This window comes from Orycteropus afer, unplaced genomic scaffold (assembly GCF_000298275.1).
Source record: "Orycteropus afer afer isolate SDZICR_OR568_19922 unplaced genomic scaffold, OryAfe1.0 scaffold00610, whole genome shotgun sequence".
NCBI lineage: Eukaryota > Metazoa > Chordata > Mammalia > Tubulidentata > Orycteropodidae > Orycteropus > Orycteropus afer.
The window spans coordinates 262,367-284,688 of NW_006922197.1; the positions used below are offsets into that span (position 1 = coordinate 262,367).

The 22,322-nt window shown below is 45.2% G+C and overlaps 2 protein-coding genes across 2 annotated transcripts in view; both read left to right on the forward strand.

Moving 5' to 3' along the window:
- LOC103210418 (zinc finger protein 420-like) overlaps nucleotides 1-20,806 on the forward strand; it is a 117,693-nt gene extending 96,887 nt beyond the window's left edge. Inside the window, 5 exon segments of the mRNA XM_042783033.1 lie at nucleotides 6,915-7,252; nucleotides 7,340-8,180; nucleotides 18,395-18,533; nucleotides 20,395-20,501; nucleotides 20,615-20,806. Of these exon segments, the coding sequence (XP_042638967.1) occupies nucleotides 6,915-7,252; nucleotides 7,340-8,180; nucleotides 18,395-18,533; nucleotides 20,395-20,501; nucleotides 20,615-20,806 (1,617 nt within the window).
- A 129-nt stretch (nucleotides 20,807-20,935) lies between these two features.
- The window catches only part of LOC103210419 (zinc finger protein 28 homolog), a 35,230-nt gene continuing 33,843 nt past the window's right edge, over nucleotides 20,936-22,322 (forward strand). The window contains exons 1-2 of the mRNA XM_042783034.1: nucleotides 20,936-21,143; nucleotides 22,068-22,165. Of these exons, the coding sequence (XP_042638968.1) occupies nucleotides 20,936-21,143; nucleotides 22,068-22,165 (306 nt within the window). The remainder of the gene's footprint in view (nucleotides 21,144-22,067; nucleotides 22,166-22,322) is intronic.

Below are 22,322 nucleotides of genomic sequence, written 5' to 3' on the forward strand. Positions count from 1 at the left end.
GTCTGTGTTAATTGGTTTCTCTTTTCTTTGTTGAAGAGGGTCTGTGCAATCCTTCTGCCTAGTCCGCCATCTTGCCCCGCCTCTCCAAGGCTATAAATTTTTATACAGGTAATTGCCTCATCTTCCTCCTATGGATCAGCTTGACCTCTGACCATCTGGTTAGCAGCCAAATGCCTTACCCACTGTGCTACCAGAGCTCCTTGTTATTGCCACTAGGTGGTAATGATGTTCAACAAACCAAGACTATAGCTGGATTACTATACTTTCAAAAGAATATTCCTTTTAAAATCTGTATCTCTTCATTAACTTGGAATAAGTCAGTCAGTGAAGTGTTAACTATGAAAATGACTTGAAACAGTTCTCAGAGAAATTAACATGGACCTTCTTCTCAACCCTGGGGATATCTCACCAGCTATACTAGTTTTCTGTTTTCTAAAGGTTCCTTTTATCCTCCTCGATGTTCACTGAGATCCTTGAAAATGTTAATTTATGTCTTTTACCAAATTTGAAAAAAACTCTGGTGGTATAGTGGTTAAAGCATTTGGCTGCTAAGCAAAAGGTCAGAGGTTTGAACCCAGCAGCCACTTCATAGAAGAAAAGATGAAGCAATCTGCTTCCATAATGATTTATAGCCTTGAAAACCCAATGAGGTCACTGTGAGTCAGAATCAACTCAATGGCAGTGAGTTTGGTTGTACCAAATTTGAGAAGTTTTCTTCTATTATTTTTTAAAAATTTTTTCCTGTTCTCTTCTCTCCTTCAGGGATTCCATTTACACATATGTTAGAACCTTTGATATTGTGCCCTAGGTAACTGAGGATGTTCATTGTTTTAAGGTATTTTTTTCTCTTGTGTTTTCCAGATTAGAAAATTTCTGTTGATTTATCTTCACAAACTCTTTCCTTTTCTTCTTTAATGTGCTATGAATTCATCCTGTGAATTTTAGAATTTCATATATATAATGCTTAGTGTGCTATTCTACCCGTAAGTCTTTGTAAACTCCGAGGTGGAATTTGCCATGAGCAACTGAGGAGCTCCTGATTGCTAAAGTTGTCCACCTAGGGTATTTCTGTTGGGAGTGGCACAAAACAATGTTCTAGAATTCTGATGCTATGATTGGTTGGTTTGGCCATTCTGCCGGGCTCAAAAGGAGGCCTCCTAGAGGCAGAACTCTCTCTGACTGATGGATGAGGAAGGACGCGCTCCTGAGAGATGCGCTCCTTGAAAAGAGATGCAAGAGACATGCATTGCTGAGAGAGACACCAAGGAACACGCACTGCTGGGAGAGAGACTGTGAGAGACTGTTGGCTGAGAGACAGTGGGCTGGGAGAGAGACTGAGCGTTTTTTCTGAACTTGAATTGTAGCCTGGTGCTTCCCTAATAAACCCCATAATCTGTGAGTTCTGTGTGGCCACTGCAGTGAATTATCGAACCCAGGAGAGAGGTGATGGGTGCTTTGGGAGGAACGGTTGGTGAGAGGGCTAGAGGAAGGCAGTATGTCTGGCCTCGCAGTAATAGGCCTTGGGCTGCTGATGGTGATTCTGTTTTTCTTTTGTGGGGTTAGAGGAGGTCAGAACATATGGCTCCCTGCCTTTTTAGCACATATGTATAGTATTTTTCAGGGGAGCTTTGGTAGCATAGTGCCTAAGGCACTGGACTGCTAACCAGAAGGCTGGCAATTCAAACCCACCAGCCACTCCTCAGAAGCAAGGTTGGGCAATCTACTTCTGTAGTGATACCGCCTCAGAAACCCAAGGAGGGGTCTCTGTGAGTCAGGTCCAACTCGATGGCACATAGCAACAACAACAACAAGTATTTTTCAGCTCTAGAATTCCTGTCTTGTTCTTTTCATAGTTTCTCTGCCTGCTGAGATCTTCTGTTTGTGCAGTCACATCTTGTCCTTTACATTCTTCAGCATAGTTATGACTGCTGTTTTAAAATCCTTACCTGCTAATTCTAACATCTGTGTTATTGCAGGATGCATCTCTGGTGACTGTCTTTTCTTGGTACAGTTCACTTTTTCCTCTTTCTTGTGTCTAGTAACTTGAGATGTTATCTCAGACATTGTAGTTTTTAGACTTTGTCTTCTGTCACATTTCTCTGAAGTGTATTGATTTTTTGCTGGACTAAATGTCTGCCCTTAAAAAAACAAAGCCACTGCCATTGAGTTGGTTTCAAGTCCTAGTGACCCTGAAGGACAGAATAGAACTGCCTGATATCATTTCCAAGGCTATAAATCTTTGCACAAGCAGACTGCCTCATCTTTCTCCCACACAGTGGCTGGTGGTTTTGAACCAATGACCTTTTGGTTAGCAGTCATATGCTTTTAACCATTGTACCACCAGAGCTCCATTAGTCACTTAGAGAATAATTTGATTTCTCTGAAGCTGACTGTTGGTAGCTCCACTAGGGCTGGGCCAGAAGTTTCAGGTAGCATGTCTTTCCCATGTGCTTTACCCCTTTGTCTGCTCATTTCTGTGTCATTCCATCAGAATTAAAGGGATGACTTACAGTACTGTTGTTGTTATGTGCCGTCGAGTCGGACCCGACTCATAGCGACCCCTCCTTGTGTTGCCGAGGCAGTATCACTACAGAAGTAGATTGCCCAGCCTTCCTTCTGAGGAGTGGCTGGTGGGTTTGAACCACTAGCCTTCTGGTTAGTAGTCAAGTGCCTTAGGCACTATGCTACCAGAGATCTCTAAAACAAGGCCAACTTTCATGTCACTTTTTATGTGCAGGATTTTGCATTTCTAAGCCACATATGCTCTCCTTATTGGAGCAAGGGACAGAGCCCTGGGAGGTGAAGAGTGAGATGACAAGAGGCCTATTCTCAGGTGAGTATGGGAGAATCAGATAGGGGAATCCAGTGGAGGTGGTGTCTCAGTCATGCTCAAAGGCAATAACCTCCTTACTTCACAGAAATTTTTCTCAAACTTCCCAGGCCTGGGAAGGAACCAAAGTGTTAGTATTCACCATGGGCTCCCTACAGGACTTCTGCTTGCCAGAAATCTGAAGCCAGCTCCATTTCATCCCCTCTTCCCTCTGCCATGCAGGCTTAGATAAGCATCTCTGTTTCTCAGAACTTTTCTTAATGCCAGTATTAGGAGCTTTTTGCAAATCATAACATGCCTTACTTCTTTAAAATCTTTGACTGTTTTCCTGTTGCAAAAAGCAATAATCTAAACCGTACAAGCCCAAGCCCCATATGGTCTATTCCTTTTTATGTCTCCAAATTCATATTCCATCACTTTTTATCTTTTTCACTGTACTCTAGCCCAGAGTTTTCTAAACTCTGTGAGGTATCCTGGTATGCTTCAAATGAGTTCCAGGTATGCCAAGATACTGAGTTGCTCAGCCTTGGAGAGACCAGAAGGAACTAGAGGAAGTCTTGGGATAGGAAGCTTGTTCACAACTTAAAAGCCTTGCTTACCTGCTGTAGTCAAGTTGATCTCTCCAATAGCTGAACATTTATCGCAGTTTTACTTTTTAACCCTGGACTCTCACTGGGAGCTCTGGTGGTGCGGTGCCTAAGGCATTTGGCTGCTAACTGGAAGGCTGGTGGTTCAAATTGAACAGCCACTTCTTGAAAGGAAGGTTGGGCAATCTACTACCGTAATGATACCTCCTCAGAAACCCAAGGAGGGGTTGCTATGAGTCGGATCCGACTCGATGGCAGTGAGTTTGGGTTTATTTCTTTTTTTACTCTGTTCTGGTTACCTAGTGCCACTCTGACAGTAATATACCACAAATGGGATGGTTTTTTCCCATTTCCCATTTCTTCAAAACAGGAGCTTATTTTCTTACAGTTTAGAGACTTTAAGTCCAAGTTCAAAGTGCCAGGCTCTAGGGGCACTTGGAGTCTAGCTCTGCCTCCTGCTCTTGGCCCACTGGAGCTAGAGACATTTCTTCACTCAGACAGCTGCTGGCTGCTGAGGCTGACAAACCCAAGGTTGACAAGTAAAAAGGCACAGTCCCAATGTTACCAAACCACATAGCAGGCCATTAATTCAAGTCCATTGTAAGTCCCAAGGTCAGCAGAGCATGACAGGCTGCTGAACAATGACACAGCTACATTGCAGGGTCCAAGCATGCTGCAAGCTAGAGACTATCCCCGAGGCTTCTCCTTAAATACAGGAAGCAGACCACATCCCAAAGGCAGCTACTCAGCTGCTTGTGGTAGATCCCACCATGGAGTTGATTGCCAGTCTCATCTTGGAGAATAACTACCACCAGCCGCCCAACCATTCAACCAGGCCAGCCAAGTTGACATACAAATTTAACTACCACAGACTCTCACTTGATAATGTTTCATATTGTTTTCTTCTCAGATTCTTTTCTTTGCCAGTCTTATTCTCCTTGCTTTCTAAACTTGTACAGAACAATTCTGTATTTAATTTCAGTAATATTTGAATGTAGTAGATAACTGCTTAGGAGGCACTGGATAAGTTGACTATCACCTCATTTGCATGACAAAGAGAACCCCATTCCCAAATGGGATGACATCCGGAGGTAGAAGGGGAAGGATCTATATAGCATGTATTTTGGGGAGATATAATTCAATACATCACAGACACCATCTGCTAAGGATAAGATAGAAGAAGAAAGAACATTGTCATTTTCATTTCTTAGTATCACCTTTTCCTTAAGGTTTTCCCATAGCATCACCTCTTCAATGCACATTTCTTCTTTATGTGTTTACTAAGAACTTCTGTATATGCCCTCGTTTCTGATGTGTATGCTGAGTGACTCAGCAGCAATGTTCAAGGCACATACGTTCTTTCCCCAAAGCTTATGTGCACTAGCTTATGAGATAAGAACAATACCTCATATGGCAGTGAACACAATAATGCTGATGCCAACTTGTATATCATTATAAAATTTCTTCAAAAAAGGTAATGTCTGTGGTGTAGTAACTTATATGATAGGCTTTTCTAGCCATAGTATTTGTAATCCCCACTTTGACGTGAATAACTGAGTGGAAAACCAAACTCACTGCCATCAAGTCAATTCAACTTATAGAAACCCTTCCTTGGCTTTCCAGGGCATTATCTCTACAGAAGTAGATTGTCCAGTCTTCCTTACAAGGAGTGGCTGGTGGGTTTGAACTGCCAGCCTTCTGGTTAGGAGTCAAATGCCTTGGGCACTACGCCACCAGGGCTCCCAGTAACTGAGTAGCTGCTTGTTAAAGTCATCCACCTGGAGCAACACAAAGCAATCTTCTGGAAAGTTTGCTCTCTCTCAGGTGTATAGAATTCTGATGTTGGGATTGGTTAGTTTGGCCACTCTGCCAGCCTCAAAAGGAGCCCTCCTAGAGGCAGAATGAGTCTTTCTGATTCCCAGCTGAGAAAGATGGGCTGCTGAGAGAGACACACTACTGGGAGAGAGATATGAGAGACATGTGCTTCTGAGAGAGACAGAGAGGCTGTTGGCTGGGAGATGGCTGGCTGATGGCACATTCCTGAACTTGAATTGTACCCTGTTGCTTTTCTAATAAACCCCATAATCTGTGAGTTCTGTGTGGCTACTGCAGCAAATTATTGAACCCAGCAGAGAGGTAGTGGGTGCCGCAGGATGCACATTTGGTGTCAAGGTTAGTAAGAGGGCTGGAAGGTAGCAGCATGTCTGGCCTCATAGGAGCAGGCCTTGGGTTGCTGATGGTGATTCTGTTTTCCTCTTGTGTAGTTAGAGGAAGTCAGAAGATGCTACCTCCTTGCCTCTTTGGCATGTTTTACCCCACTAAAAAGTGGCCTGAGAAGTGATACTTTTACTAGGCTGGTGAAAGCAAGGAGATAAATGGAGCAAACCCTTAATATGCAACCTGAGCTTCAGGGATGTAGGAAAAGTAGAGCATTCTCTCAGAATGAGACATAGAGGGTCATAGGAACACCATTTTCTGATTGTGAAAAAAATAATGCTAGAATCACCTAAACCCCAAAGAAATTCACAAAGCATAAGGTCTTCATCGACACTGGGGATCTCAATAGTTGTATGTGCAAATCAGTTAGAAGTTGAAGAGACTAGAAGAAGAGAGCTTAATTTATAGCTTTTATGTTAATACAGGCATAAATTCTACCATTGCAGACAACTTCCCCCATGTTATCCTGACACTTACTTGATTACCTACATTTAAAGAATGTCTTAATCATCTTTCCCATGTTTGTTTATATGCTGTCATCCACTGGGATCTCTGCAATTTTTTAAGGCTCGTGGTATAGTGGTTAAGACATTTGGCTACTAACCAAAGGGTCAGTGGTTCAAACCCACCACCCACTCTGTGGGAGAAGGATGGGGTAGTCTGCTTCTGTAAAGATAAACAGCCCTGGAAATCCAATGGGGGTCACTATGAATTGGAATTGACTTGATGGCAGTGGGTTTGAGTTTATATGCCTGTATTTAATACATTTTGTGGGGTTAATGAAATATTTTAAAATCTTCTATTTCTCCTTTGTTATAGTCCATAATAAAAGAAATATTTACTTCTTTGTTATCTTTCAGATTGGGAATCTATCTGTGAAACACAAGAATTCTCTCTGAAGCAGGCCATATATGGTGAATTGTTAAGGGAAAGAATTAAAAACTGGCTTTGAGGTTCCCGCTTTCAGAGAAAATTGGAGATCTGAAGCGTTTTTTGAGAGACAGTGGGTAAGTCAAGAAACACGTAACGGGCAAGAAACAAACATTGATAATGAAGTCTTCACTAAGGAAATAGACCACACATATAACAAATCTGGGAAATAGGTCCATGTGAACAATATAGAAGAGTGTTTTCGTAATCACAAGTCAGATAAGAAAAGCTTTACCAAAAATTCAGTGGTAATAAAATAACACAAGAGAGTCTATACAGGAAAAAAACTTTTTAAATGTAATGAATGTGAGAAAATCTTCACCCAGAGCTCTTCCCTTACTGTTCACCAGAGAATTCACACTGGGGAAAAACCATATGAGTGGAAGGAATGTGGAAAAGCCTTCAATCAGAGTCAACACCTTGCTCAACATCAGAGAACACATACCAGAGAAAAACTCTTTGAATGTAAGGACTGTAGAAAAGCCTTCGGCCAAAACGTTCACCCTGTCCAACATCAAAGAATTCATACTGGAGAAAAACCATATAAATGTAAAGAATGTAGAAAAGCCTTCAGCCAGCCAGCACACCTTGCCCAGCATTAGAGAATTCATACTGGAGAGAAGCCCTACGAATGTAAGGAACGTGGGAAAGCCTTCAGACAGAACACATCCCTTATCCGTCACTGGAGGTATTATCATACTGGGGAGAAGCCCTTTGCTTGCATTGATTGTGGAAAAGCCTTCAGTGATCACATTGGGCTTATTCAGCATAGAAGGATTCATACTGGAGAGAAACCCTGCAAATGTAATATGTGTGGGAAAATCTTTAGCTATGGTTCATCCCTTACTGCCCATCAGAGAATTCACACAGGAGAGAAACCTTATGAATGTGATGTTTGTGGGAAAGCATTTAGCCATCTTGCGTCACTCACTCAGCATCAAAGAGTACGTTCTGGAGAGAAACCATATAAATGTAAGGAATGTGGGAAAGCCTTTAGACAGAGTATACACCTTGCTAGTCATTTGAGGATTCATACTGGTGAAAAACCTTATGAATGTAAGGAATGTGGAAAAGCTTTTAGCATCAGTTCACAGCTTGCTACTCATCAGAAAATTCATACTGGAGAGAAACCTTACGGATGTAAGGAATGTGGTAAAGCCTTCAGCCAGACTACCCACCTTATTCAACATCAGAGAGTTCATACTGGAGAGAAACCATATAAATGTACTGACTGTGGAAAAGCTTTTAGTGATAGCTCGTCCCACACTCAGCATCAGAGTCTTCATACTGGTCAAAGGCCTTATGAATGTAGGGAATGTGAGAAGGCATTCAGAACAAAGTCATCCCTCATTTGTCATCAAAGATGCCATACTGGAGAGAAACCTTATGAATGCAGTGTGTGTGGCAAAGCCTTTAGCCATCGTCAATCCCTTACCATTCATCAGAGAATTCATTCTGGAGAGAAGCCTTATGAATATAAGTAATGTAGGAAAACCTTCAGCCAGATTGGACACCTAAACCTACCCAGAAGAACTCATACTGGAGAGAGAGCATGTGAGCGTAAAGAATGCAGGAAAGTCTTCCGACAGAGTGGACATCTTGCTCTTCATCAGCAAGTTCATGAGCTGGAGTCATCTCAGAATTCCAGCTCATTCTCCCCTCTTTCGTCACCAAGTCCTGTGGATATATCTGCTGTCTGTTTCTGGAATTCATCCAATTCTTTCAATTCCCATCCCCCTGCCCCAAAACACAATCATTTGATCTGGACAATCCCAGTCATCTAAAAGCTGATCAGAAATTGCTTCTACAGTGGTCTTTTTAAGATGTAAATGTAATTATGTTGCTCCCTTTAAACTCAAAATCTTTTGCTAAATTTTAAATGACTGTATGCTTTGAAGTGCTTAGCACAGTGAAAAGCCATACTGGAGGGCAGTGTCGTATCCCTTGTCATCATTTTAAATTTAATCACTCTATGCAGCAATTATACATCTAGGAATTTATCTTCTAGGAGAACTCAAGTGCAGAAATAAGATTCACAAGCACAATTTTTATAGAATTATTCATATTCCCATAAAAATTGGAAATATATTACTGTCAGTAGAAGCTCTGATAGCATAGTGCCTAAGGCACTTGACTGCTAACCAGAAGGCTGGCGGTTCAAACCCACCAGCCACTCCTCGGAAGGAAGGTTGGGCATTCCTACTTCCATAGTGATACTGCCTCAGAAACCCAAGGAGGGGTCGCTATGAGTTGGGGCTGACTCGATGGCAAATAACAACAACAACAATGACTGTCAGTGTTAAATCGATTACTTAAATTGTGGATCATCAGTTCCTTTGATTATTATGTACTCACCTTAAAGAATGAGATGATATCTCTGTGTCTACTCGTATAAAAAGGTATCTTTCAGTTTCTTAACTGAAAAATACAGTTTTTATAACTATGTAGTATGATCACATAGATATAGCTTATAAACTTTATGAAGTTAAAATTATAAAAACATTTGTATCAGATGATATTTGTGTTTGTCTGTAATAGAAACAGAAACCATACACACACAGACACACACACACATACTAACTCCTTTTCCTGGGCTGTTTGGGTGAGCTTGCATGTCATTCCATGAGGTTTTGTTTGAACTTCTAGTTGTATATGATTCGACTTAATCCAATCTTCTGCTTTCTCCCTCTTGGGCACAGGACACAGTTGAATATGAATCATACTTTGGCCACAAACTTAAGATGTTGCCCAGATTGCTGCTGCTCTTCTCCCTAGGACTGACCTAATTCCTGTTCTTTCCAAGTTGATTTTCCTAACATCCCACAAAAACAAAAACTAAATCCACTACCATAAAGTCTATTCTGACCTATAGTGACCATATAGGACAGAGTAGAACTGCCCCCAGAGGGTTTCCAAGGCTATAAATCTTTTTGGAACCAGACTGCCTCATCTTTGTCCTGTGGAGCTGCTCATGGATTCAGTCCTCCACCCTTTCAGCTAGCTGTCAATGCCTTAACCACTATTCCACCAGAGCTCCTGATGTCCCACCAGTGTTTTGTTATTTCAACATTCGATTGGGCTGCCTTGCTATTAACTGAATGACCCTAACCCATACAGAAATTGATAGCATTGAATGGTTTTGGGCAACAGATCCTTAAGGAAATGTGGATTCTTTTTAAAGTGTGGCTATTGAGTGAGACGGAGCAAATGATTTTAAGGTTTTGAACCACATTTTGTGCCATGAAAGTAGCATGCGTTGATAAAAACCCATTGCTGTCCTGTCAATTCCGACTTAAAGCAACCCTATAGGACAGAGTAGGACTGCCCTTAAAGGGTTTCCAAGGCTGTAAATCTTTATGGAAGTAGACTGCCACATCTTTCTCCTGTGGAGTGGCTGGTGAGTTCAAACCACTGACTTTTTAGTTAGCAGCCAAGCACTTAACCATTGCATCACCAAAGTGCCTTTTGCATGCATTTATAGCAACAGTAAAACAGCTAACCAGCCTTGGTCTAGATAGGGACCACTTGAAAGGGAAGGAGAAATGTCAGGTGAAGGGGCAACGGGTTACATCTATTCACAAAAGAACCGAATAAGACAAAATGAAGAACAACTTACATCTTAAAATGTCTGGCTGTAAGGTGTGGATTATAACACAGGCTGTTTTGTAACATAGTTGAAGAAATTGATCCTGTTTGGAGCCATATGGCTTTGATCACTAAATAACACAGAAGGAGCCTGTAGGTTGCTAAGCTACAGTGCCAATTTAATGAAAAACTCGGGCAAATTTCTTAAGTAAAATGTTTAGCATTAATTAGGAAACATCTGTATCCTGGTTATTGGAATCAGCATTTGTGGGGAAATTCTGGGAATTTTCAAACTCCAAGCCTGTATAAGAAGAAGTCCTGGTGGTACACCATTAAAGCGCTCTGCTGCCTACAAACATGTTGGCTATTGGAACATACCAGTGCTACTCAGTGGAAGGATGTGGCAATCTGCTTCCATAGCAGTGTACAGCCTTGGAAACCCTATGGGGCAGTTCTATTCTGTCCTGTGGGGTTGCTGTGAATCAGAATCCAGTTGATAGTAATGTTTAGGCCCTTAAGAAACCATACCACCTAATTCTCTTTTGCCTGAGGCAGCCATGGATGAAGGTTAATAGACTGCCATTTCCACCCATTAATAATGCTTCACTGGTAAAAGCAAAACAATAACTGGGGGGGGGGGGACGGACTAATTTTAAATTGTTGTAGGCATTGAGATAAGCAAAAAGAGTAGAGGAGGCATGCAAGTCATCCAAAAGTATTTGTTGTTACGTGCTGTCAAGTCGGACCTGACTCATAACAACCCCTCCTTGGGTTTCTGACGCAGTATCACTACAAAAAGAAAATTGCCCAACCTTCCTTCCGAGGAGTGGCTGGTGGGTTTGAACCACCAGCCTTCTGGTTAGCAGTCAAGTGCCTTAGGCACTATGCTCCCAAAAGTATCAACATATTTATGTCAGAATCTGGAAAACATCCGTAGGAATAGGTTTTAATAGTATTTGACTCTAGAAATTGGGACAACTGTTTGAATTGGACTGAATTCATTGACAGTTGTCACATCATGAATATTTATTTGATGTTTCTAGTTTGTACAGCTTCTCCTGATTTTCTGGGTAGGTGACTGTAGATCGATTGCTCTGGCCTATACTAAATGATGCTGAAAGCCCAGAAGTGATCTTGCCTAACATACAGGAAGGACTTTAAGACTTTGGGATGCTATGCTTTCTTTCTCTTGTCTGAACTTCCCTTAGTCATTAGGTTCCTTGTTGTTAGTTGCCATTGAGTCAGTTTGACTCATGGTGACTGTGGTGGTTAAGTTTGTGTGTCAACTTAGCTGGGTCTGGTTGAGTGGCTGGGCAGCTGATATAGTATTCCCCATGATGAAACTGGCAATCAACTCCATGGTGAGATCTACTGTGAGTAGCTGCTTTAGGGATGTGGTCTGCTTCCCGTATATAAGAAAGAGCTTTGGGAATGGTCTCTAGCTTATGGCATGCTTGAACCCTGCATGTAGCTGTGTCATTCAGCAGCCTTCCATGCTCTGTCAACCTTTGGACTTTCAATGAACTTGAATTAATGGTCTGCCATGTGATTTGATAATATTGGGACTGGGCCTTTTTACTTGTCAACCTTGGGCTTGTCAGTCGTAGCAGCCAGCAGCTGTCTGAGTGAAGAAAAGCCTCTACCATCAGTGGGCTGGGAGCAGAAGGCAGAGCTGAAGCCCAAGGTCGAGGGGCTTTCACCCAGCCCCTAGAGCCTGGCACTTTGAACTTGGAGTTCAAGTCTCCAAACTGTAAGAGAATAAACTCCTGTTTGTTAAGGCCTTCACAGTTGTGGTATATTCCTGTCAGAGTGGCACTAGGGAACCAGAACAGAATATAGTACCAAGAGAGTGGGTTGCCGCTCTGACAGATACCTAAAATGTGAAAACAGGAGTGGAATGCGTCCTTGACCCGAGACCCTGGCAGAGAACCCACCATGTGGCATGAGATATGGCAGCAGCAGAGCCAAGAGACTGGCAGAGAGATACCAGCAGAATGACCAGCATGAGAGACCAGCATGAGAGATGGCAGTAGCAGAGCCCAGAGACTGGCATTAAACAGCAACAAGCTTACCAGCCCACAGAGGAGAAAGCTGGATGCCATTGGGTAGGTGGTTTCCTGGTGGAGTGGGTTGCCTTCGGGCAGTAATTGGTAGAAGAGACTGGCATGAAGTGGAGTAGCAGGTTGGCTGGCCCACAGAGCAAGAAAGCTGAGTGCTTGTGGGGCAGAAAGATTTTCAGTGGAGTGGGTTGCCTTCGGCATTAATTGGCAGAAGCGGAGAGACCAAGGAAATGGGAAACAGAGCTGCCTCAGCCTCACTGGATAGGACCATGGCCTCTGGGGGTGGAACCACCATAGCCCCCTAGGTTTCAAAGAGCCAGACCTTCACCAACTTGGTTCTGGAGTGTGGGGCTGCTTGTTCACGTGGGCCAGTGGGATGGAGTTACAGCCATTGCCCAAGAGAGGGGGCAGGGCTACCATGCCCAAGAGGGAGAGGAATGAGGCCTGCCAGGCCAAGGGGGTGAGGTCACCACTCAGGAACTTAGGGATTAGAGCCACCCAATGAAGGAGATCAGAGTGGCACTAGGTAACCAGAACAGTGACCTTACTTGTAGCAAAACAAAAGGTTGCCCTGCCTGCACCATCTTCGTTGTCATTGGTATGTTCGAGTCCCTCGTGGCTACTGTGTCAGCCCGTCTCACTGAGGATCTCCTTGGTTTTTCTGACCCTGTGTTACCAACCATGGTACCCTTTTCTAATAGTGGTTTGGTTTTGTTTTGTTGATGACACATCCAAAGTAATCAAAATCTCCCCATCTTCACTTCTATGGAGTGTTTGAGTTGTACTTCTTCTAAGACTGATTTGTTTATTCTTTTGGCAGTTCATGGAAGATTCAGTATTTTTTGCCAACACCACAATTCAAAGGCATGAATTATTCTTCTATCTTCTTTTTTATTGTTCACCTTTTCCATGAATATGAGGCAGTTGTTGAGACAAGCCCAAAAGTTTTTCTGTGAAACTGTGCCATAGGGGAAAAAGCATCATTACCTATAGAAAGTGCCGTCCTTAGGATGCTGGGCATACTAGTGAGAGGAACTACTTTTGGAAAAAGATTCCTAATCTCTAGCAAGTGGAGGTGCCCACAGAAGCTGGGCCCCAAGTAGCAGCAACTCACCAGAAACAAAGTCAATTCAGTTACATGCTTCAGCTGGCTTATACATATTTGTAATGAGACCAAGTTTTGTTTTCAAGAATTGTGTGAGCTGGTTAAACTGTGTGGGGTGTGTGTGTGTATGTATGTATTTTAACTAAGGCTGTAAGTATTTGGCAAAACTCAACAAAAATATTCTATGAGAATTATTGTTGCTAGGTGACGTTGAGTCAGATCCAACACACAGCAACAACAGAACAAAACCCTGCCTGGTCCTGCGCCATCCTCAGAATCACTGCTGTGCTTGACCCCGTGGTTGCAGCCACTGTGTCAGTCCATCTTGTTGAGGGTCCTCTTCTTCGTATCCTCCACACTACCAAGCATGATTTCCTTCTCCAGGGACAGGTTCCTTCTGATGACATGTCCAAAGTAAGAAAGCTGAAGTCTAGCCATCCTTGCTTCTAGGGGGCATTCTGGTTCCATTTCTTAGACTGATTTTCCAGTGTGATTTGCAGTCCACCGAACATTCTTATTTTCCACCCACACTGTAATTCAAATGCTTCAGTGTTTTCTCCATTTATCATCGTGTTGCTTATTGGTCCATTTGTGAGGATTTTGGTTTCTTTATGTTGAGGTATAATCCAAACTGAATACTACTATCTTTGATATTCATCAGTAGCTTCAAATCTTCTTCACTTTCAACAAACAGCGTTTTGTCATCTGCACATCACAGGTTGTGTATAGGTCTTCCTCCAGTCCTGATGCCAGATTCTTATAGTCCAGCTTCTCAGATTATTTGCTTAGCATACAAATTGAGTAAGTGTGGTGAAAGGGTCCAACCCTGATGCATGCTAATGTTAAACCATGCAGTACCCTGTTGTTCTGTTTGAACAGCTGCCTCTTCGTCTTTATACAGGTTCTGCATGAGTGCAGTTAAGTGTTCTGGAATTCTGCTCTTTGGAATGTTACCTGTAAAGATCCACATAGTCAAAATCCTTTGCATAGTCAATAAAACACAGGTAAATACCTTTCTGGTATTCTGTTTTCTACCAAGATCCATCTGACATCAGCCTCTTCCGAATCTAGCTTGAATTTCTGACAGTTCTCTGATGATAAACTGCTGCAGCTGGTTTTTTGTTTGTTTGTTTTTTACTTCTCTTCAAAATTTTAGTTGCTTATGATATTGTTCAACAATGTTCATATTCTGTTGGATAACCTTTATTTGGAATGGGCACAAATATGGATCTCATCCAGTTCACTGGCCAGGTAATTTCTTCCAAATGTCTTGGCATAGATGAGTTAGCAGAATTCCAGGGCTCTGGTAGCATAGTGGCTAAGACACTTGCCTGCTAACCAGATGGCTGGCGGTTCAAACCCACCAGCCACTCCTCGGAAGGAAGGTTGGGAAATCTACTTCCATAGTGATTCTTCCTCGGATGCCCAAGGAGGGGTCGCTATGAGTCGGGGCCGACTCTACGGCACATAACAACAACAACAACAACAATCCATTTATTGAAATATCTCAATTGGTATTCCATCGATTCCTGGATACTTGTTTTTCCCCAATGCCTTCAGTTCAGTTTGAACTTCTTTCTTCATTACCATTGGTTCTTCTTCTTTTTTTTTTTTATCCTCCCTTTCCTTTTTTAAACATTTTCTTAGGATTTTGATGAAAGTTTTCAGAGCAGATTAATTTCCTTGTCAACAATTCATACACATCTTGTTTCATAATATTAGTTGCAATCCTTTCAATGTAACAGCACTCTTCCCACTCCCTCCCTGGGTTCTCCAATTCCATTTATCCTTTCCTGCTCCTTCCAGCCTTCTGTACTTCGTTTTTGGGCAAATGCTGCCCTTTTGGTCCTGCATGGTTGTTTCGAGAAGCATGTTCTTCGTGGTTGTTACTGTTCATTTTATAGGCCTGCTCTTGTTTAGCTGAAGATGATCCCGAAGGGTGAGTTCAGTTCCAGATTTGAAGGTGGCTAAGGGCCATTGTCTCAGGGGTACCCCCAATCTCTGTCGGACCAGTAAGTGGTGTTTTTGTGATTTTTAACTTTCTGTATTTTTCTCCTCCTCTGTCCATGACCTTCTATTGTGATCCCTGTCAAAACATTCCAGAGCAGTAGCTGGGCACCATCTAGTTCTTTTGATCTCAGGCTAATGAGATTGGGGTTTGCATGGTGAATTAGTCCTTTGGACAAATATCCTTGAGTCACTGATTTTCTTCACTTTTCTTTGATCCAAACAGGGAGAGACCAATAGTTACATCTTAGATGGCTATTCACAAGCTTTTAAGAACCCATTTGCTACTCACCAAAGCAGAATGTAAAGCATTGTCTTTGTGGACTATGTCTTTGTGGCCAGTTGTCCTAGATGTCTCCTGAGACTATGGTCCTGAGCCCCCAAGCCCAGTGACTCATACCCTAAGGTATTTGGTTGTGGCTGAGAAGTTTCCATACCGCTGTCCCCTGTGTACTCCACTGTATACGTGGATATATTCACAGCATTTAAAAATACGTACATAGAAATAGCCTCTGCCAAACTTGAACATCTTTCTAGATGTATCTCATATACCCTCCCATACCTATCCATCTTGCATACCTATCAATTGATGTATCCATTCCTAAATTCTTGTTACTGTTCTTATCTCCCAGTGTCTGCCTTGGCCTTGGTCATGTTACGCTGACCTCCCCCTTGCTGTATACTGCCTTCCCCTTCACCCAAGTTAATACATGCCTACTCTCTAGTTAGTGATTTTCCCTCCCTCCCCTTCTCAGTCCTGGTAACCATCAAGGGACATTTTTCTGTGTGTAAACATTTTTGTTTGTCTGTTTGTTAATGGTAATGGTCTCATACAATATTTGTCCTTTTGTGATTGATTTACTTCACTCACTCAGCATAATGTCCTCCAGGTTGATGCTGTTATGAGATATTTTGCAGATTCATCATTCTTTATTATGTATTATTCCATTAAATACGTGTACCATAGTTTGTGTATCCATTCATCTGTTGTTGGGCACTTAGATCATTTCCAGCTTTTGTTATTATGAATAGTCCTGCAATGAACGTGAGTGGGCCTTTATCCATTTCAGGGCTCCTATTTCTGTAGGATATGTACCTAGTAGTGAATACCATCAGTTCTCGATCACATGCTACCTGCTGAAATGATTGAATGTCAATCATTTATTTTTGGTACAGTGGCTCTACATATTCCATCTTCTTTGGATGCTTCCTATGTTTTTCATTGTTTTGCTTATAGAATCCTTCAGTATTACACCTTGAGGGTTGAATGTTTTCTGTAGTTTGTGATGGTGAACCTTCAAAAATCGAGGTGCTAGCACATCTGAATAGGGGACTTCAGACCTAAACTGGATCTCTGTTTTTAATTGAGATTTTCATTCCAACCTTTCTAAAGAAAGGCATTCAGCCTTTTCCTTGTCAAAGTGTTGCTGTTGGAATAACAAAGAGGACAATCAGAATTTCTAACTTAGATAAGAATTGCTTAATACTTGTTAGGGAGCTCTGGTGGCATAGTGCCTAAGGCATTTGACTGCTAACCAGAAGGCTGGTGGCTCAAATCACCAGCCACTTCTCAGAAAGAAGACTGGGCAATCTATTTCTGTAGACATGCTGCCTGAGAAACCCAAGGTGGGGTCACTATGAGTCAAAGCAACTTGATGGCACTGAGTTTGGTTTTTTGTTTTTGGAATGCTTGTTAAGAATATTTATACTGCTGGTCTCAGCAAAAATGCTTTAACTGCAGAAGTTTAAGCCACTGCCACCTTCCACCAGCTAATACGTTGTGGAGACCCTGAATTCTGCGTTTCTGTCTTGTTTTGTTTTGTTTCCCTGTAAATGGCTCTAGTGCCTGTTCTAGCTGGTGCTGCATTACTGGCTGTGGAGGTTTCTTTTTTAGGATGAATCTCGTTCGGCTATGCATTCAGTCTTAGCATAAACCCCTTAGTCTTGTGACACAGTCTTTTCTCCAAAGCCATTGTCATTCTGGACTTTGCTTAGAAAGCTTAGATGTTTAAGCTCCTCTAACTTGGTAGAACTCAAACTAATGTTCTTCTTTGTGTTTGGAGGCACCTGCAGTGTCTGCTTAGCTTGTTCAGATGTCTAGCTGTTCCTGTCTACTGAACTCCTTACAGTCCAGCCCAAACCTGCATGGTGTAAGAGTCGGCCAAGAGATTGACAGGAGTTTATATGTTCATCTTGGGCTCTCTGTGGATGTTGCTCTCAATTCTGGCCCTTCTGGCGCTTGAAGACTGTGTGCTGGAGTTCTTCCTCCCTGCTTTCCATGATGGAGGTGTGTCCTCAGAGGAAAAGCCATCTAAACTTGGGTCTCACCGGAGCTGACCATCCTGACAAAGGTTGAGGCCCCTCCAGTTTCTGCCTGGGTTGCTCGTCAGCGCTTTTCAACAGGTTTTCCTGTATTCTGTCGATAGTTTCTAATTTTTATCTTCTGGAGAGTTAATTTGATACTAGCTACTCCGGTTCAAACCCACCAGCCACTCCTCGGAAGGAAGATGGGGCAATCTACTTCCGTAGTGATACTGCCTCAGAAACCCAGGGCGGGGTTGCTATGAGTCGGGTCCAACTCGACGGCACACAACAACAACAACTCCATTACTAAACTGGAACCCCTTTCTCCTGGTTTGTTATTTTAAGTTAGACGCATTTATGGTAGTTTAAACAAGTTGAATAGAGGTAAATTGTTATGAAAGGAGTTCTGGTGGTGCAGTGGTTAAGTCCTTGGCTGATAACTGAGGTTGGAAGTTCAAACTCACTCAGTGACTCTGCAGGAGAAAAGACCTGGTGATACGCTCCTGTAAAGGTGACAGCCTAGGAAACTCTCTGGGGCTGTTCCTCTATCCCATGAGTTCACTGTGCATCAGAATCAACTTGACAGCACCCAGCGGTAAGTTCATGATGAAAGGGTGCTGCAGGGGCTGGAGGAGCAAAGCAGTCAGAGAGCAAGAAGCTGCTCGTGCTATGGGCTGGACCCGCAGTCTGTGTCTGCTGCTGACGCGCTGGAGGCACGGATGCCGTCAGTGCTGGTGGGTGTTGAAAGCTGCACTGCTGTGCTTAACAGGGCACCAGACCGCTTACCTTCCCGCTGACGCTCCTGAAGCTGCCGCTACCACAGCTGGAGCCTGCAGCCCTCTGCCAAAGCCCTCGGGTGCCTACTGCTGCTGCCTTGCAGGAGACCACCGGGGAGCAGGAGAAAAAGGGTCCCTGCCCTCCTTCCCCTGTTGTTACTAGGCACCTTCAAGTTGGCTCCAACTCATAGCAACCCTATGTACAAGAGAACAAAACTCTGTTGGTTTGTGGCACTGTGGTGGCTTGTGTATTGCTGTAAGGGTGGAAACTATGCCATTGGTATTACAAATACCAGCTGGGCCACCCGAGGCGGACAGGTTTCCACGGAGCTTCCACACAAAGACACACTGAGAAGGACAGTGCCTTCCACTTCTGAAAAAATTGGTCACTGAAAACCTTATGAATAGCAGTGAAAACTCCTTTCCCTAGCCTCCATTTGTTGTTCTTGTTGTTGTTGTGTGCCGTCGAGTCGGCCCCGACTCATAGCGACCCCTACTTGGGTTTCCGAGGCAGTATCACTACGGAAGTAGGATTGCCCAACCTTCCTTCTGAGGAGTGGCTGGTGGGTTTGAACCGCCAGCCGTCTGGTTAGCAGGCGAGTGTCTTAGCCACTATGCTACCAGAGCTCCCCTAGCCCCCATAGTCCCCAGTAATTTGTTATTGTATTTCATTAGTCAGACCTGGGTCACAGGCCCACTGTTTGATTCAAGGGCAGCTGGGTAGATATTTTTACTGGGAAAATTGCCACCCTGAAGAAAGTCAGGGTCCTGTTTGAGTAGAAGGGGTTAGAATTGATATGGGTGAGGCACCCAGCAGTGCCTGCCACAGCTGTTAGGTGGCTGTGTCAGTCAGAATAAGACGGAGCCTTTGTCAGAACTGTGTTCCAAGGAGAGCACAGATGTCCTTTCTGCAGCAGGTGGCTTTTGTAGAAGTCACCTGAATGCCATCTCAGAGGCCAGTGGGTCTCAGAAAGTGAGGCCTGCTGACTGGTAGGAGGCCTGGCTTCTGGCTGCAGTCTTGTGGCTCCGCGTGATCGGCTGTGTGGGGTCAGTGTGTCTGGCATGCTGAATGACAGCAGGATTCCTGCCTGTGCAACTAGTGGAGTTACACTGAGCATCAAGCACATGCTGGACGTGCCTGTCAGCCCCAGGCACAAAGCTCTGAACAGCTCTGATGAGGCTGCAAACGACATGCAGCTGACTTTTCTACTGAGAGACCATCTCTGATGGATGAAGACATAACCTGACTTGACAGGACAAATGAGATGAAAAATGTGTTTTGTTGTTGTTGAGACTCTACACAGCAGTACATACACCAACAGTGTTGACATGCATAGTTAAGTGACATGATCACATCCTTCCAGTTGTGCACCCCTTCCCACCCTCCTTTCCGATTTGTTCCTCCCCCATTACCATGCATTCTCAGATCGCAAAACTTCCCATCTAATTTTTGCGTATTTTCATTATTTTCTTTCTCCTGTTACTGTTTTCTGGCTTCACTCCTTTGTGCGCAGAGAAAATATTTATGATTTAACTCTTTTAATTAAAAGTTACCGAGGTTTGCTTTGTGACCTAACCTGAGGAAAGACTTTTCTAGTCATGAGGGCATTAATTACAAGACGGAGCCGGGCCAGAGAAAAGTTTTGGGGAAACTGTTTCAGACACAGGACAGTCAAGTACAAAGGCTGCCAAGTGGGAGATACAGTACCCTGGGGGGTGGGGCAGGGCGCTGGAGGTCTGTGTAGCAGGGACACTGGGCGGCGGGAGGGGCGTCACCAAAAGCCAGTCCCAAAACCCTCTCGGGGTCAAACGGTTTTAGGTACCTTAGCCCGGGGGGGAAGTATGAGGCGAACAAGGCACATACTAAGGCAACCAAAGGCCCAAGTGTTGCCTCGCCCTCTGATGCTTCGCGGCCGCGCGTCTCCCCTTCTTTGGTGGCGACTACGTCACAACAGGCAGCCGACACCTGGGACCAACGCACCTGCCCCTCCAGACGTCAACTTTTTAAGCCCCGACGCCCGCAGCCGCGCCCCTCGCCGCAGACCCCGGCCCAATCCTGGTGCCGATTCCCAGAAGCCGTTGGGACGGCCCGTGCTTACGGCTAGGCAGCCGCTGGGTGTCGAGAGCAGTATGGGGGGCTAGGATCCGTAAGGCCTGGAGGGACCACCCTGTATAGGCCGGCAGCAGACGCGCGCCAAGTCGTGTGAGCACAGGAGTCCGCCATCGCGGTTCCTGTGGGGGACTACGTTTCCCAGCGGGCACTGCGGCAGGCGGGGCACGCCCACTTCCGGTGGGCGCTCGGCGTCCCCGTTTGTGCGGTCCCGTTTGGTTATGAGGCGGGGGCGCGGCCGCCGCGACGAGGGTGGGGCCCGGTGGACGTGTGGCTGGAGGGTGACCGCCCGTGAGGGGACGCCCCGCCGCCGCGCGTGACGGACGCGTGTGCCCGCGGGCCTGTGTAACCGGCCGCCGAGGAGGGCGTGACCGGGAGGGCGTCCGTGCGACCTCGGCGAGTGTGTGCGCGCCCCACGGGTGACATGGGGACAGTGAGTGCGAGCGGCGGCGAGCACGAGTCCTTCGCGGGCCGCGGCGGTCCCCGCACCAAGCCGAGGCCGGGCCGAGGCCCCAGAGCCGGGAGGACGCGGGCGGCTTCCGTCAGACGTGCTCGGGGGAGACCGAGCCCGAGGAACGGTGTCTCAGCCAAGGGCCAGCCAGGGGCAGGGAGCGCGGGGGCAGAAAAGAGAGGTGAGGGTGACAGGGCCGGGCCGGGCGAGTGGGCAGCGAGGAGTTCCCCTCAGAGCTGAGAGAGGAGGAGATCTTGGGGGACCGAACGGTGTGTCAGGTCTTTTCAAGGCTGGTGGTCCGGGATCCACACGTTTTGAGTCTGAGCATCAAGCAGGGGCGCAGGGAGGAATCCCGACTTCCTCAGGGCCACACGAACCACAAAACCACAAAACTCCTTGCCCACGGCGACCCGATGTGTTCCACGGAACTGTGCCGTAGGGCTTTCCTGGCCACTGGAAGCCACCTAGCAGCTCCCCGGGAGAAAAGACCTGGCACTGTGCTCCGGTCAAGATGACAGCCTTGGAGACCCTGTGGGGCAGCTCCACTCTGTCCTCTAGGGGCGCTGTGGGTCAGAAGGGACTCCAGGCAGTGGGTGTGGTTTGGGCTTTGCTTCTGTGAAGATTGACAGCCTGGGAGACCCTGTAGGCAGCTCCACTCTGTCCTCTAGGGGCGCTGTGGGTCAGAATGGAGTCCACCACGGCACAGGACAGCAGTCTTTATGGAAAGATTGCCAGGCCTTTCTTCCGCAGTGCTGCTGGGTGGGTTCAAACCACCAACCTTTTGATAAGATGTTAGGTGCCATCCAGTGGATTTCAACTCAGCGATTTTGATTAGTACCGGAGCACAAAGTGTGCACCATCCAGGGACCTGTCACCCTAACCAGACAACTCCCTATTTCCAAACACTTGAAGGAAAGAAAACTCCCATTGCTACCCCTCGGTAAAGGCATGACCGTATCCCTGCCATCTGGCAAAAATGGTCTCTTCCTGCTGGTCCCTGAGCATTGGCCTCTTCCTCCTTTCTGATTTATGGTTGTGGTTCAAGATTGAGCAGGCAGGCAGTGGGTTGTAAGCCTGGTCTCAGCTTCTCCTTCTCCTCCCCCAGCTCCGCCTTCCAGGGACACTGCCGTTCTTCACCAGGAGAGGAGCTGCAGGCACCAGGCAGCTGGGGCAGGAGTGGAGCCGCCTACAGCCATGGCTCAGGTGAGGTGGTGTCTCCTTTCTCCTCCCGGAAACGGGCACATTTCCGGACTTGATTTTGAAGTTTTCTGCTTAAGAGTCTCATCCTGGGACCTGGTTCCTTTTTCCTCACTTTCTGACCTCCTGCTTCCTCTTCATCCCGTTCAGTGTTCCTTCTTCA